Source organism: Syngnathus acus, chromosome 13 (genome assembly GCF_901709675.1).
Source record: "Syngnathus acus chromosome 13, fSynAcu1.2, whole genome shotgun sequence".
NCBI classification, from domain to species: domain Eukaryota; kingdom Metazoa; phylum Chordata; class Actinopteri; order Syngnathiformes; family Syngnathidae; genus Syngnathus; species Syngnathus acus.
Window position 1 is genome coordinate 15,540,696 of NC_051098.1, and position 16,981 is coordinate 15,557,676.

The 16,981-nt window shown below is 46.3% G+C and overlaps 1 protein-coding gene across 5 annotated transcripts in view; it reads right to left on the reverse strand.

The window, feature by feature from the left end:
* Positions 1-16,981, reverse strand: part of cux1b (cut-like homeobox 1b) — a 55,033-nt gene that overhangs the window by 14,404 nt on the left and 23,648 nt on the right. For all 5 annotated transcript variants that reach the window (XM_037266811.1, XM_037266812.1, XM_037266810.1 and 2 more), the window contains exons 4-14: positions 13,686-13,764; positions 11,163-11,300; positions 9,244-9,367; positions 7,674-7,750; positions 7,531-7,597; positions 3,561-3,609; positions 2,251-2,358; positions 1,560-1,748; positions 1,421-1,479; positions 1,254-1,296; positions 998-1,094 (exon numbers count right to left, since the gene is read on the reverse strand). In XM_037266811.1, the coding sequence (XP_037122706.1) occupies positions 998-1,094; positions 1,254-1,296; positions 1,421-1,479; positions 1,560-1,748; positions 2,251-2,358; positions 3,561-3,609; positions 7,531-7,597; positions 7,674-7,750; positions 9,244-9,367; positions 11,163-11,300; positions 13,686-13,764 (1,030 nt within the window). The remainder of the gene's footprint in view (positions 1-997; positions 1,095-1,253; positions 1,297-1,420; positions 1,480-1,559; positions 1,749-2,250; positions 2,359-3,560; positions 3,610-7,530; positions 7,598-7,673; positions 7,751-9,243; positions 9,368-11,162; positions 11,301-13,685; positions 13,765-16,981) is intronic.

Below are 16,981 nucleotides of genomic sequence, written 5' to 3' on the forward strand. Positions count from 1 at the left end.
GGTTCCAAAAAAACAGAGACCAAACACAAAATTAACTGAAGTCGTTTCCGAATTTGCCTTTTTTGCCAACCCCCCCAAGACAAAATGCCCATGCATTTGTGATTTCAACCTTTCTTGTAAGTCACAGCCTGGAAGAGGGGGAAAAAAAAAAAAATCAGGACAACCAAAACAATTGACAGTGTGCCGTCGAGGCGGACTCGCTCGGCCCGACTTCGCAGTTCCTCGTGTGGACACAAGCGGTCAAAAGACGTCGTCCTCCGTGCCGAGCGGTGATCCTTAACGCTCCATTGTCCCAGATGCGGCGGCAAGTCCTTATTTTATTAAATATATCCAGGTCGGAGGGGGGAGTCTGAAAACAATATTTATGGCTGAACAGAATACAAATAGTGTGGGCAGGTCTTCACACTCACGGTGAAGGTCGAAGTTTTCCAACAGACTCCATTTTCACATTCATCAAAACAAATATATGAAAGCAACTCGTGAACCCCTGATCTTTTTAACTATAAGAATCCATCTGGATGATCGGCGCGGCGAGTAATATTATTCAAATGCATAACCATTGAGACTTAACATGATTGAGCGAGACAGTAGGCTCCCCTTACTGTGAATGTTAATCAATTCAGAGCTGCTCAGCTATTCAAGCCTAAAGCTATGACATTTCAAACCCATAAACACTGTTGCGCTCGTCCTGATGCAAGGCGGGGGCCATAGTATGCTGTCCTCATTTTTGGTGTTGTGCAACTTTTATTTGCTCTTTAGGTTGACCTACTGGTTTGAATAAACGCGCTCGAGTTGTCTTTGTGCGTGGGCTCGATAAAACCTCATTTGGTTGACATGTTTGAAAACAAAAACCTTGTGTTCAGTATTCTCAGAGAAAAACAAAAAGCAGGGAGTTTTTTTTTTTGAGCATATCTGTGAACGTGCACAGCCTTACCCGGAGACTTCAAGTCGCATCCGCCGTTACCGTAATGGCGGGCCGAGACCTTCCTAAACTTACCGCTGAGCTCGGCGTTGGCTATGCGCAGCGCGGCGCTCTCCGATTGAAGACTACGATTCCTCTCCAGCAACAGCACCTCCAGAGGTTTGGATGAATCCTGATGACGGGAGAGCGCAAAGTAAAAATACATTTGTTCCCAACTGAAAAGCTCATAATTACTATACTTGTTCAATTATCAAATCATTCTATGTCCTAATTATGGAACAAAGACCAAGGGAGTAATGTCATTACGAGACATTTTTCTTTTTTTTTTTACCTGCACGGAATCTGATGTTCCAAACTCGACTGACTTCAGAATACTGAGGACAGAGACAAAACGTATTGTACTAAAAACCATAACACAAAAAAATGGTCTTGAAACAAGGTCATGCTTTTGTACCGCCGCATCGAGCGCTGGCGATAAACGCTGCTCAAGCTCCTTACCCCAACTCCTTCTTCACCTCCTCATAGTCTGCTTGCTTCTCGAGTTTCTCTTCCAGTTCCTGTGGATGGCAAAAGATTTCACGAATGCTGACACCAACACAGCACACACACACAATCCCAAAGACTTCTTCTCTTCTACCTTGAGAACGGCCGTCTTGCTGCTGAGCTGCTGCTCCAGCTGTGTGATCTGGCTGCTGGTGGTCTCTCGTAGTTTGGTCAGGCTGGCCTGCAGTCTCTGGACGTCTTCCACCAGCTGTGCGCTCTCCCTTTCTTTGGCCCTGAGCTCCGCCTCCAGACTTGTGTGGGATGCCACCTCCACAGTTTGCTCCTGCGAGCCGTGAACCGCAACCACATCATTAGGTGACGGCAAGCCGACCGACTTCAACTGAATTTGACGATTGAGATCATGTGCGTGTTTATACATAAACACAATATTGTAAAAATAAATAAAATTACAGCCTATTCAGTTAAATTAATCTATTTATTGATTTTTTTAATTTCAATTAAAGGCCAGTTTTAAGTATTACTTTTAATTAATTGATTAAATGATTAAAATTGACACTTCACGTCCTTCACTGTCGGGTGTTTACTTTTTGGGATTATTTGACATCTACCAATGTTACCCGATAGAATCAATAATGATTCCTCAAACAGTCCTCTTGTTCATTTAGTCGACGACCTTGGAGGTCCCGCGACAACGGTAATCAATAAACGGCCGCTGCGATCAGACGACCCTCTGAAGTAAAAGGCCGAGCTGATCTTTAGTTCTTCGACGTATACGTCTCTGTCAGCCGCGTGGGTAAATCAGCGCGGAGACGAAAGGGTGTTACCGCGTCGGGGTCGGCCTTGCCGGTCGGGCTGGCGGCCTGCTGGGATTGGTTATTCAAGGACAGCTGCTCCCGCAGTGACTCAGCCTCTCTTTGCGCCACCTCAGCTCGCTGCAAGGAGAAAGAGAAAAGTCGCAGTTCTTACGGTCAAACACGATTAATCTCATGTTTATGCAGCTCAAATCTGAATTAATGTGTTGCCTTTGTGTGTACATTTCCTCAAACCAGTCTCGGTTTTCTCGCTAGCCTTCAGGAAGACTGAAAAACTTCAACGTGCGTGGGGCTACAATTTCATGGAGGCGGAGCTAATGTCAATGGAACCATTTTTGGTCAAAAAACTGGACCTCAACTCCATTGAAAATCGCCACATTTCAATATGTTGTCTTGCAGTCTATGTGGAGACAAAGTCCCATTCCTCCCAGCGTGAACATATTCACGCCACAGGGAGGAAGGCTTTTTCCTTCGGTTCAATAAAGTGAAATATTACATCGTCTCGGAAAATTGAGATGACACCCGCTGCCTGTTTTAACGGCCAAACTGCCATGCTCCAGTCGGAAATCATCAGTAACACGGGGTAAACACGCCATCATTAGGCGTTACAGGCAGCCGATTCCACGGCGTTCCTAATTGCAACCACATTGGGAGACGCTATTGACAGGGCGGGGAGCCGGACGGCCTCGTCGCCACAGCAAAATGCTGTTTGCCATTTTCTCCTTATAAAAGCGTATAAAAAGTCTGTGGCTGAGCTGGAGGCCATGCTGTCATCCTCAGTAAACCTCAAATCAGAAGTGTGAATGGTGCACGTTTGTGTGTGTGAGCGCGCGCACACGTGGCATTATCGTCGAGAGTGCTAACCTTTAGGCTAATATTAACATTACATGCCCATGCTAACCCTTTAGCCACAAATCATACTGGCGGGCTAATAATGAAAGTTAACAACAATGACATTAACAGATACCACGGGAATATTTACAGCACAAGGGCAGAGGGCGTGCTAAGGGGCCCGTTTCAGATGGACGGGGTTAGTGGCGCTGTAATAAATTAAAAACAAACAAGAAGCTTCGCAAAAGCAATGCAAGTAAATATAGCCTACAGTACCAGCACTATGGAGCTAAAATGAAATTTACGTACACCTGCTCATAATAATGTTATAGTTGGATGCCGATAAGAAATATATTTAAAAAAAAAATCATATATAACTTATTTTTTTACGAGTAGTGTTTGTATTTTGGCTTATTCCTTATATAGAAGACAATTATTAGGTTCAAATTAAAATACTGCATTCTGATTGGTTAGAGGGTCAGTGTTTTTACCTGATTGGCTCTTTCAAGGTCTGTCATCACCATCTCGATCTCGTCAGCCCTGAGGAAGACATTTGGTTACTGCGCACGGCAAAAACCACCACGGCGGATGTGACGCGTTTGATGACAACACGCATGCGCAAAAAAAAAAAAAAAACACAAAGCCAGATAAAAAGTCATAGCGTGCCAATAAACTCACAGTGAGGAGTCCATTAAGCTAGCGTCTAAATTTCACCTTAATCCACCGATTGTGAACTCCATAACCCGAGCAGCTTGTATGTGTGCGTGCAGTTAAGCGTGTGTTTCTATGCGCACATGTAAGCCCCCCCCCAAAACCCCCGGCCACACTAAAACAGAGGGATAACATTAATAGAGCTCTAAGTCCTAATACAGCAGACTAATCTGCTATGAAGCTGTGAGATTGTGTCTGACTAATGGTCTGCATGGAGGCCACGGTTCAAATAACGGCAGACAGCGGGAAGTCCCCGAAGCTGCTTCTTTATTATCAATCTGAACCAAAAAGTGTTTGATGAGCTTTGGTTGGGCTCCAATGATAATTACTGTAACATCCTTCATTCATAAAAATCGATTTACTCAAAATACAGGCTTAATATATGTCCGAGTGTGCGTCCGTTGCGTAAGCGGCGTTGAGCGCAAGCAAACAACCAGCCACCATTAAGCGCTGAGGTCTTCAAAAACCCATGCAAGCTTTTTTTATATTTGTGTGCCGCACTATGAGAAACGTCCCGTAAGGCTTTCGAATCACTCATTTGAATGTGTTAAACAAAACAGACAAAGTTGATATTAGGTCAACAATGTGCCAAAGGCATCGCACTTCAAAAAAAAAAAAGTCAGATGAGGGTAGGAGAGCTTTTCACTCCGCTTTTATTCTTTCCCGAAGAGTTAAAAGGATCCAGCGCGCATTTGGGCAACATAATAGTGCCACTACCTCACCAGCTTTTATCCTGTCTTAAGCTATAGTGTGCGCGCCCGAGCGTTGTCACGCGCACAAATGTGAGGTCAGAGAGCCAACAAGCCAGAAAAGCTCGTAATGGAGAGCGTTTATGGATATCGTAATGCAACCCAAATACAGCCAAGCGCCCCCGCTCCAAATGTGATCATTTAATCAAAGTACAGATGCACAAAGTCTTCTTAAATAACCTTTGGATTTGGCTTTATTTGGGAATTATAAAGGCAAAGCTAGAGGCTGAGGGCCAAAAGCAGATCACAGGGAAAGGATTTTCGCCGTATTCTGACAGTCGGACGGCCGGCCGGGCGGGCGGGCGAGCGAGCGAGGGAAGGGAAAAGCTAGCTAGGAGGTGACGCATGCTTGCACCCAAAACGTTGGAAATGGGGGGGGGGGGGGGGGAGTGGTTGGCTTTATAAGGCCAAGATTTATGAAGGGTACACTTTAGACGGAGTAGCCACATGGAGGCGCTAGAGAGCACGTTGAAAAGGGACATGAAAGCATTTGGGATGCACCCGGTGACATCAGTGAGCACTTTTGAAAAAGGCCCAGAGCCTTTAAGCTGTTACTGTACTTCCGCCTTTCCATCCCCCCCCCCCCCTCTCTCTCTTCCATCCTACTGTATGTCTGCCGCTCAACCTTTTTCTCCATCTCTTTCACTTTCCTGCTCTCTTGGCCCCCCCCAGCCCTTGTCCTCGGTGCCAGCAGGATATTCCCCGATTTAGATTTTCATTTCCCTCCTCTATCACACTCTGATCCCTCCTTCCTCGCAGCAGACCCCCGGCTTGCTTTTCCTTTTTTTTTTCGCCCTCTCTTTTTTTTTTTAATTACCTCACAAATTTCATCACTCCATTCCCTTTTCTTTCTCCACACTGTGTTTTCACAGTGCATTTGTTACCTTGGGGATTTCAAGGAGGCTTAAAAGGAAAGCTAGCTTCTTGTGAGAGTGTGACAGTGTGTGTGTGTACCTTTTGGCCCACTTCAGAGTTGTGTGTGTGTATTGGATATGCAAACAGGAAATATGTCCAAAGTGCTCCCTAATCACCAACAATTTAGTTTTTCCTCAAATGGACCCTCAAGCCTTTACACAGATTAAACTTCACACGCACACACACACAGCAGCGCCCTGCAGGGTCGTGGATCAATACATCATTAATCTTTTATAGTGACTAAACGGGTAAAATGCGGCCAGGCAGACCGTCAAAGTGAACACAGAAAGGCTGCTGGAGTTCACACAGTCCCCAGCACCGCAACATCCAACAAATTCGAAGAACGTGTGTGTGTGTTTTAAAGGCAGATTACCCAAATGCACCAAGAGGATGGGAGATTTGTCACGCAATGGCCTCCTTAGCGGCAAGTTCAGAGTAAGCGTGCGTGCGCGTGTGAAAACGTGCACGTAAGTACGTTTTTTTTTTTTCGTGAAGCAGTCAAAGGGTTAAAAGTTGTGTTCAGCCAAACCCTGGCGATTTGCTCAGCCAAGCAGTAAACGGAGAGGGGGGGAGGGGGGGGACTCCAAGGACTGGGAGGGTGCAGGGTTAGAGAAGGTTTGTGTGTGCTTTAAAGCGTTGCATTAAAATTTCAGATCACAGCACGCCACATAGTCAAGGACCCTGACTGCCTCGGGCTCACGAGTGAGCGCGTGTGCGTGCGTGCGTGTGTTTAAATGCGTACATGAGTGTGCGTAGGGATGTGGGCAGGCATGTGTTTATTAGCCTATGCAAGCAAATGGGGGCCTTCTACATAAAAATGTGTTTTCTTGCCACATAAAAGGGGCAAAAAAAAAAAAAAAAAACGGCACGAAATAAGAGAGTGCAATCTGGCCGCAGGGCGAGAGAAAATGCAAAAAGGGGGGGGGGGGCGAGTGCGGATAGTCTATAGACGCTATTGATTGGCACCGTTGCACTGTGCAATCTTCCTGTTGACTTTGCTCTCATAAACAGATAAAAGATAGTGTTGGAGTGAGGGAGAAGTAGGAGGAAAAAAGTAGTGCGAGGTTGAGGGAAGTCGGATCGATCGGTTTGTAACAGCCAGTCAATTTAACAACTCTCTTAATGGACAGACTCAGTGAATTTGGGCCAAGGCGGTACGGGGAGAGATAGATAGATAGAAAGAAAAAAGATGAGTTTATAATCTGTTGTGTTTTATGCATTGAGCAGAATCAGAAAGTACATTTGACGGGCGGGGGGCAATTTGGAACGTTTGCTAGTACGAGTTGGATGGAACGTGGCGGCGAATGTCAAAGTGGCGCTTGACAAAAGTGGAGTGCTGACAAGCAAAAGCTTCTGTTTTCATCTTTGCCACGGCGAGAAAGATCGATATTGATGGATTGTCGCTTCTCCGCGACTGGAGTTACCTGAACTCGCAAGTCCCTCGTCAGTCACAACCTCCATGAATCATGAGGCCTTTATGTTGTTGTTTTTTTAAATAGATGAACATTGGGCGCTTGGGAGGGAGAGTTCTTGAGATGTGTTGTGCAAATCTACGCTGATCAGATTTTTTTTAATTATGCGGGGGGAATCCTGAGCAATTTCCCCGTCGATGAAGAAGAAAAAAAAAAGGGAAAATCAAAAACGTTGCCCGGGTCCGCTGTCAAAAATGTTTTTTCGTGGATGCTGCTGAAATAGCGTAACAAGAACGGCATGGCTGTTACGTATTGTAATGTGATTACGCTTCAACCTCACCCCCTCCCATTCTGTGTTTTTTCAAAATCATCTAAAAAGACAGGATTGGGGACATGACATGATCAAATTAAAATCACACTCTTTCAATAAATCCACTTTTTGATCACCATGCCAAATTCTAACCGATTTAGATATTTGTGTTCACATCTGTGCTCGCAGCCCCCCCCCTACTCGCCCCCTCCCTCTCCAGATACCGTTTGGGAGAAGGCATTTCAGCCACCGTCAGTATTTACAACGCCGGGATTTTGAGCCTTGTGGGAGACAATCCAACTCTTTCCGGGCAAAGAGGTTCACTCAACAGGATGATTATATGGAGGATGGCGGGGACACGTACTTTGCTGAGGATTCCTCGTCGTACTTCGTCTTCAAATCAAAGAGCTCGGCCTGAGTTGTTTCAAGTGCTGCGAGAAAAAAAAAAACATTGAAGGGACAGTCGGTGAAAACTCTTCCAACTAAGATTTTCGCATTCCTTATTACCTGTCTGGAGGGACTGGGCCTTGTGCTCGGCCTCTTCCAACCGTGATGACATGGAGTCTTGGCTCTCCTGGAGTTTCCTACCGAGGCAGACGAGAGTCGCGTTAGAGTCACGGTGACGTGGCGTCAAAAAATCCCACAGTTCATTCACACTTTAACTATTCTCCATTTTCCCACCATTTCTCAAACCCCCCCCCCCCCTTGACTAAAATCCCTCCACGCAACCCACTCCTCATTAGGCCGCCCTATTAGGCAGGAATGTCTAGCCACCGGGGCACTCGGCACCCCGGGGGCGGGGCCGAGGAAGCGGGGCGGGGAGGCGCGGGCCTACAAAAACCACAAGGATAAAATAGATTCATTCTTAGCATATAAAAAGTTAGTCTCTGCTGAGAAATTGCCGCCGCGTGTAAAAACATCAATAATCTAGCACAAAGAGTGTCTTTATGGCACTCTTTGATGCCCCCACCCTCCCTTCTCCGCCGAGCCGTCTCTCCTGTCATCTCCATTTTTTTCCCCCCTTGCCCTCAATTTCATCCTTTCATCTCTCCACTTCGCTCATTCCTTGAAGAAAGCTACGTATCGGAGGTGCCATCCATTTTCTGCCCAACACCCCCCACCCTCTGGCGGGCAGGAAGTGGGCCCTCAGACAGGAAGGGGGCTATAAAACACTGACGTACAGGAAATGCAAACGGGACAGCTCATCGTTGTCTTAAAAATCGGGCTCATAATAAACAAGGGCAGTCTGTCGTGATCAGAGCGAAGAGGAAAAAGTAAGACGACGGCAATGGCAGCTCACCTGTGAGACGAAAGAAACTTCCATCGCTTAAAAAGATCCGAGATTACAATTCCAAAACAAAACACTGTCGTATTTGTTAAATATTTCCTCGGGCGCTTTAGTTGTTTTTTTTGTGTATCAAATTAGAGACTTTTCAAAGTGTTTCAAAAGAACACAATTGTGTCCCTTTGAACTTTGAAATAGCACAAACCAAGATAACCTCATTTAACACACGCTTTTGACATATTTGACTTAATTTCATCACAAGGTAACATTTTACATTGAGAAAACATCTGGCGGCAATGTGGTTTTTTTTTTTTTTTTTAAATCATTCATTACTGCCAGCCTGTGTTTCGGACATACATATTATATAATAACTAAAAAATAAAAATCCAAATGGGTTTTTATTAAACGAGGAAGTGGCCCATTACAATTAATTATGAATGCTAATCTCAAGCATATCAAATCAAGTTATTTCGAGGGTTTCATTCCACTCCCGGAGCCAATAAAAGGACCCGTGTGTAACATTAAATCCAGACGGGATGGTTGGAGTAGTTCGCGGTGAAGACAGAAAATAGCAGTCTGAGGTGGCTGATTCCAATCAAGGTAAGTGGCACAGCCATGGGAGAAATCAGCCATTGTTTTACTTTCCAATCCCACATTCATCTAAAAGGACCCAACGCAACACCAAAATGGGTTGATTAAACTGATGACGAGTGAAAAATGAAATGAGCCGCAGTGCAAAATCGAATCAAAATATCACATGGTCTTCCGGGATTCAAATCTCAACACACACACCTCTCCTTCTCTGCATAGTCGTTGTGCAACTGGAGCTGCGTTTCTTGTGCCAGGTTCTCTGCTTGGTTCTTCAGCGACTGCTCGTATTCGCGGATTTTTTCCTTCAAGGCCTTGATGGTCACCTCTGCAGGGGGGGGACGAGAAGCACGGGTCAGCTGATGCAGTTGGATAGGCAATGTAGAAAATTGGGTTGGGGGGGGGGGGGGGGGGGGGGGGGGGGGGGGGGGTAACTAATAAAATATATTTTTTAAATTCCAGACAAAATTTAAACAGATCTGGTCACACTGCATCATCACTTGAACAGCAACTGCGTGACTCCCTTTTGGTGTGCCTGCCTTGGCCACCTGGGGGCAGTGTGATGAATAAAGCCAGCGATACCTCATCTCCTAATAGTAATTTGCTGAGGATAAAGAATCTATGTCCGAGTATTGCAAATCTGCTGACGGCTAACTTTCGAAAATATCAACACAACAAACCAAAAGACACAAGTATATGAATATGTAGTACTTGCGTCCTATTATTCACCAACGTCACATTTCCAGCGTGAGCCACTGCACATTTCTACATGCGTTTGTCCTCCCGCCCATCCAAAACAAACGGAGGGCACACGCGTGTTCTCCGAGAGCAGACACGCCGTATTCATTGGGACTGCATTAGTGCCGCAACCCCGCTGACGGCTGAGCTCGGCACGGGGCGGCCCGGAAATAAATCTAACACATAACTGGAGTAATAAATAGGCCTCTTGTGTATGTGTGTGGATTTCTCCGAGAAAGATATAAATGCCCGAGACGGTGATAAAGAGCATTGCAGCCTTTGACTGAGGGCTCTTAGCACGCATGTGTGTGTGTGTGTGTTGGTGCGCGCGTGCCTGTGATTTAAACTCCGGTCTCACTACTCTGACACATAATCAATAGAGGAGAGTCCCCTCAGAGCCCTCTTAGCCCTTAACTGCTTAACTGAACTTTAAACATTTAGGTTGCAAGGATCAATGGCCCCTGCGCCATTTGTATGTGTGTGTGTGTCTAACAGGAGTGGGAGTTCCACGGCCCGTTTTGGGGTTTAAATATCCCCCCATCTATTGAGGCGGGAAGGAGGGATAAAGGATGAGGGAACAGAAAAATCAATGGCAGAATGGAACCCTGCCGCTATCGAGCTGCTCCAATTAACCCTCGCTGTGAAAAAGGGAGATTCCAAAACATTCCCTGCGCCCTCCAGCCCCTCCCTCCCTCCTCCTCCCCCAGACTTGAAATTAAACCACTTTTACAAGTCCTCCTCGCTCATCTCCGCCTTTGTCACTTTTTCCATCTTTCTTTACCCCGAGGTAGCCTGTCGTTTTTTATTCATGAAAATGTGCCACATGTTCTTTCCCCCTGAAAACCTAATTGGAAGAGTAAAACCTTGTACATTTTGTGCTTTCAATAATGCACGAGGCGTTCAAATATTTCCAAATGTGGATTAAAAATGTCTGCCGTGCAGATTTCTCTCCGCTGTGAAACGATCATCAACGTAAGTTGCGAGCGCTAATGCAAAAGGAACACTTGATTCTATTCACATTAGCGCCGCGTAGACTCGTCGGGCCATCTATTTTTAATTATGATTGCAACCATTTCCAATTCACACTCAAGATTTATAAAGACGCAATTCAAAGTGGCACATGGCTCTTGAGTTGCTTGTGATGTCAGGATAGATTATTTATTTCAAAATCTGATTAACAGGCTCCCTGGTGATACTTTTGCCTTTCATCATCTTCATGTGTTGTGAAAGGCAATATCGCCCCGCCCCTTCCCTTACTGTCTTTAATGCTTGCAGGTTAACAGTCGATAGCAGCAATAGGGCGCAAGCCTCGATAAAATAAAAGTTGGGACACGTGAACATGAGAATATCCATAAGAAGACACTTTACACTGTAGCAATTCTAACCTTGATTTTTGACCTCTGCAAACTCTTTGTTGTAGTCCTCCAGTGTCTCCCGAAGTTTGGTGTTCTCCGTCTCAATGTCGTGCATCCTCTGGAGCTTCAGCTGCAGCTGCTGAGCCAGCTCCAGCACAGGTACGGGATCTGCCACAGGAGTAGGCGCACACCATTTAACACCCGGCGCAAAACAGATTACAACAACGGCAAAAAAGCGCATTCAGCGGGCCCCGGGAGAACTAACGTTTGCCCCCCTCTGAAGTGTCCTTGAGCAAGGCGATGAATCTCTAACGGCTGCGGGAACATTATTTTGGCGCTGACCGTGACCTCTGCCCGTCCTCCGGAGAACCGCCGGTGCCATCAAGGACAAAATAATACCGCGAGTGCTAGCGTTATAATGGTGGTGGCGGGCTAACAAGTGACTGCAACAGTAAACGTGTGCGGCTACTTCCTGACGTTCGACAAAAGACGCACTGCGGAGTGTAAATTGAGGGGTGGTAATAAGTGCAATAAGGGAAATGTGATTAAAATCTAAATAAATGTCAATTTAATTACATTGAATTACACTGTACATTAAAACAATTACCAATCAGTCTCAAGCTGGCCTGTTGACTGGCGTGGGTGTCAGCTAATGAGAGTGTAGCGCTAGCTAGCTGTTAGCGTGTTTGAGTTAGTCGGGTGAGTTGTGGCCACCGGCGGCTCGTGAATTAACGCGCTTATTACGTGTTGTTTTATTACCGTTGCTCAATGAAGGGACTGACAGTAGAACCGGCGGCTGTGTCTATTTTCGGGTCATTAGAATGCGTTTGAAATGCCCATGCTAGCTATTTTAAATTAGCCAACATCGTTATCATCCGTGTTGATGATTGTGTACCCGCTGTTTGTCTCTGCGAAGCTCCGAGGCACCGCTTTCGCTTGAGCCTTTTATTTTGTAATCATATTATTCAAATAATCAGCGTACGTAGCTCTAGTTCCATCTCATTTTCTCTTGTTGGGACTTTTAGCTTATTGTTGCGCGCAAAGTATAACTGTCAAAATGTAAATGAAATTTGGAACAAACCTACATTAACACATAATCCTGACTGAATGACACAGCAGCAAATTTATTATCAAGTGTGACTGTGCTCATGTCGCAATCAAGTGGCTAGCCGCTAGCGATGCCCACAAACATCAGGCGCGGGATATATAACGCAAAAGCAAGCAAACGGGAGGAAAGGAAGAAAGGCAACTTTCTGCAGGCATCTTCCCCAACATGTCTGAATAATACACAGTCAGTGTGATGAAGAGAGCCCTGTCAGTCAGGCCAATCACTTCTGATTGGTGCTCATGGGTGGCAGACTGGTGACAGGCAGCCAAGAGACGCGGGCGACGCTCATCAGCATGCCAGCGAAAAGAGCACTTTGTGTGTGTGCGTGTGCATGCGTGCGTGTGTGTGCGCTGCAGATAAGAGGAACTGACAGCTTACAGCTGGGGGTAAGGGCTGTGTGTGTGTGTGTGTGCGTGCGCCTCGTGTCTGACACAGTTAGATATCTTAACTATGCTAATGAGAGATCAGCGGAGAACGATTGGAGAATTTCATGCTGATTCCGTGCCGTCAAGGTGACACGCCGTGCAGGGCGACGCTACGTGTGATCACGTGAGCTGCTCGCACAAACAAAACATTAAGAAGCATAACCAGACACCCCGAATGGAGACTCATATCTGCCTCCGAGTCGGCGCCCTTGAAATGTAACTTTCTCTGTCTTATCAAACTGTTGTCCTTCACATACCCCCCTTCAAATCTACTGTACAGCCAGTTGGAAGCAGTTTGACTTGTGGGCCACTGGTGCTAAACGTTCTCGCCAGACACCTTTAATCTACAGCAGAGCGCACTGGGCTTGACTAACCAGGCCTTGAGCTGATAGAAGACAGAACAAAACACGCTGTTTCCACTTTCAAGACTGCCGCATTAGTCAGGCTGCCGCTGCTGCTGCTGCTGCTGTGCACGCGTGTGCGTGTGCATTACATCATTGTCTCGCTGCAAGTTAAGAATAGCCCCCGTCAGTGCCGCCGCTGACTTATTGGGAGCAGTACAATCCAAAGATATTACTGTAGGTCTAACCGTGTGGGAATACCATGACCTCCTTACGCTATAGATGAACTTGACGCCTCGCGTTGCGACATACGTGGCCCCCTTCGGGGAAGCCGAAGCTCTGCTACCGGCGCCGCGTGTCCCTCTTCGACCTCGACCGCGCCGACTGCTCATATACGTCGCGGCAGCTCCACAAGCACATGAGGACTTTTTTTTTTTTTTTTAAGAGCTCTTCAAAGTCAACACCAGTGATGAGATCTCATGTGGACATATTAGGGCGCTGCGGCACGCCTGGATGCACCGCCGAGGAGCACCGGAGGGATGGTGTTGTGCTTTTTTTTTTCCCTTCCTCATCTGTTGGTGCCGCATGCATGCATGCATGAAATGGTCGTGACGACATTTTTATAGCTGCCTCACGTGTCCGGATCCACTTAATATAATAACACGAGGAGACGTCTTACCTGGGACATCGATTATTTTCTTGTACACGTTTAAGAAGGCGGCCTCTGCTTCTTTACTCCTCTTACTCAAGGCGTCGATCTGTATTGGAGAAAGAGAAATGAAGGGTTAGCAGGTTCGCGACACCTCAGATGTTCGTGTGGTGTGAGATCGAGAAAAAAAAAGGTTTCCCTCCAAGGTGTAGAGGTTGAGTTCTGTTTTCATAAATGTAGGAGTACACTACTTTCCAATAAAAATGCAACAATGCCAACTCAGTATTGGTTAGTTGATAACTGCAACGTCTGTACTTGTACTTTGGCTAAAAAAAAAAGTGTGCCGATACTACAAAACCGACACCAGTATCTGTGGAGATTATTTTAAGGTAAACAGAGATGACAACACTTGTTAGATAACGGCAAGCTCTGCAAATGGAGATGAATTCCAACTGGACAGCGACAGAGGGGTACTAATGTTTTTAAAGCCCCGTCATAACTCTCAAAGACTAACAACAGGGGTGAGTGCGTTTACATGTAATCTATTTTTTTTTCCTTTTCTAACCCGAACTAAACAGCAGCACAACTTTGATTTAAAATAGGTTACGGTGAATGTCTTGGATCCAGATGTAATTTAACGAACCGTTCTTTGCGTAATTAGACTTGCCCGGCTTGTTATTAGAGAAACAATTTTATTTTTAGATCACCTCCAAAAACATAACCGCAGATGTAACAAGGCGCTGTAGACAAAAACTGACAATAAACAGAAAAAAAAAACAGAACGTCTTTGTCATTGCATGGCACAATAAAATTGAACAATATCGAATATTACACGAGTAAAACATTACAAATGATAAGTATGCACTACTGGCAGCATTCATGTGACCACACCTCAAGTTTCCTCAAGGGAAAAACTCAAAAAGGTCACTTAAGCGACCATTTTGGTCGCCATCTCAAGCCCGGACGTCACAAAATGGAAGTTGACCACAAAATAATTAAAGTAGGGTTGTGTCTAGGTTGCGGTTATGGACTTTGTCACGTAGCTCTTGTAGCCTTGTCTCCCAGGCCTACAAAGCTCGCCAGATTCCGGTTTCCAGTCCCTAATGGCAGCTTAGCAAGCGAAACAAACCTGTATCGCTGGGTGGTTTCGTCGCCGTCTGCCCTGACTGCGTGTTGGTATGTTGCGTGTAACCACAGTTGTTGTGTTTCCTTCCCGTGCAGTCGGCTCAGCTGTTCAGGCGGCGATGGACGCGTTCCGTTTGCCGCGTATTTGTGTCTGTCTGTCTATCTGCCTGTCTGTCGGTCCCGAGCGAGTGCAAGTGTGGTCGTATCCCCTCCAGCACGCTGACATCATTAAACAGCTGGCTCAGTCTTTCCAGCCACAGCGGGGGCAGATTATTCAGTCGGCTCTTAGCGGCAATACAACGGCGGATCCATTACCGACGCGGCCATTAGCACGAGAGGACGCCGCATGCCTTTCCATCCCCGATATTAATCGAAATGGACAGCAGGAGAATGGATCCGGGAGGGATTAATTCCAAAATCATACAAGAGACGCTTAATACGCTTGTCAATGGCGATAGAGCGTCACGCTTCGATAAGAGAAAGCGAGCCGGCAACACATCTGAAGTCGAGTAGAAATGGAGGGAAACAGATGCCAAGTAAAGACTTTCAGATGTTGCTACTGTACTGGGCAGCGCTACAGCTAACTTGTGTGCCTCACGCACTCAGACTAAACAGGCATGTGTTTCTCTTCCAGCTCCGCAAGAGGGAAGAAAGAAAGAAAAAAATAGAATGGAGACAAAAGCCTCTAGAAGTCCAAATATTAAGTCTTCACATTCCCGGCCAAACCAGTAGCGTTGTCGATGGGTGGTTAAGAAGTTCTCGCCATTGTAAACAAAGTGGGATACATGTAATTCTGCCTGCGCTCCGATGGGAACCTAATAAATCTCCTCACATGGCTTTGATTCATCTCGAGATTTTTTTTAGCCGCAAAACATCTGGCCCTGGGTCGGTTGATGCCAGCAGCCCTCCCTCCCTCCCTCCCTCCATTATTTCGCTCTTTCCAATTCTCCCTCTTGTCACTTCCATGTTCTCATCCATTCTTTTTTTTAAAGCATCAATCTTTGTCACATGCTTCTCATGTTTCACGCGTAAGCTCCGGATAGACAGGTCTGACGTGTCTCACACACACAGACACACACACACTGGCACAAACACAGTGTCCTGCTGTTATTATAGAGTACAGTATGTAATTGTCACATGACGCTGTCCCGTGCGTGTACTTTGCCCTCACGGTGCGAGTGATTGGGATCGTCAGTTGCGCGACCGCTAATGGGAGATTACGGATGCTGCCGGCTAATACTGCTAACACGGCATGATCAAACCTCTTCAACACTGTGCACTCACTGGCCTCAATATTAGCACCAAAAAAAAAGAAAAGACACAGCAACTACTGTATGAAATGATAAAGCTCACTTTGATTGACCCCAAGGTAAGTAGTAAGTAAGTCATTTAATCCCCGACGCTTGTACGAGTTTGTTATTGTGGCGTTGGCTCGTCTGTGAATCAAATGCTCAAACTATCTTTTCTGCCAAAGTGTCAATCAAAACGCAGAGTCCTTCTTTTTCTCTGCTCTCGTAACAGCTCGTGGACAACCGCACAAATATCTACTAAAAAAATTTAATGGGATGTATGGGGGGGGGGTGCACACTCAGAAAGTGATACACATTATCTTCCAGAGGCGGTGAAGGAAGACAGCTGCATGACTGTACAATGACGGGGCCAAGGTCAGTGGTACGGCAGCTTTATATAGCCCGACATGGGAGGCAGGAAATAGACGTTTAATGTAGGACACACCCTACAGTTAGAGGCAGGTTAACTGCAGGACCAGAGCCATTAGAAGACCACCCAGGATTTGCAAATACAACCCTTGCGGTTCCCAAACTGCCGCGTGCTCCGCCAATCCCGATCACATCTGCTCTTGCATACCCGCCCGCTTGCTTGCTCGCTCGCACGCACGTACACTCAAAACAAATGAAGTGACACAAATGACAGAGAAAAAAGCTGGCAACTGCAAAAAAAAAAAAAAAAAAAAAAGGGGGGGGGGGGTGCCGAGCGTACATCCGCACGTACTGTACGTCGGCACCCTTGGGCCACCGTCACTCAGCAGCACCTCACTCCACTATCACTGTGTGAAGGGCATCGGGCCCACCTGAGTGGTTTGTGCGTCTGTGTGTGTGTGGGGGGGGGGGGTTGTGTGTGTGTGTGTGGCCCCACTGGAGTCTGATAAGGGGAGGCTATGGGAAGCAGAGACTGAAGCCTTG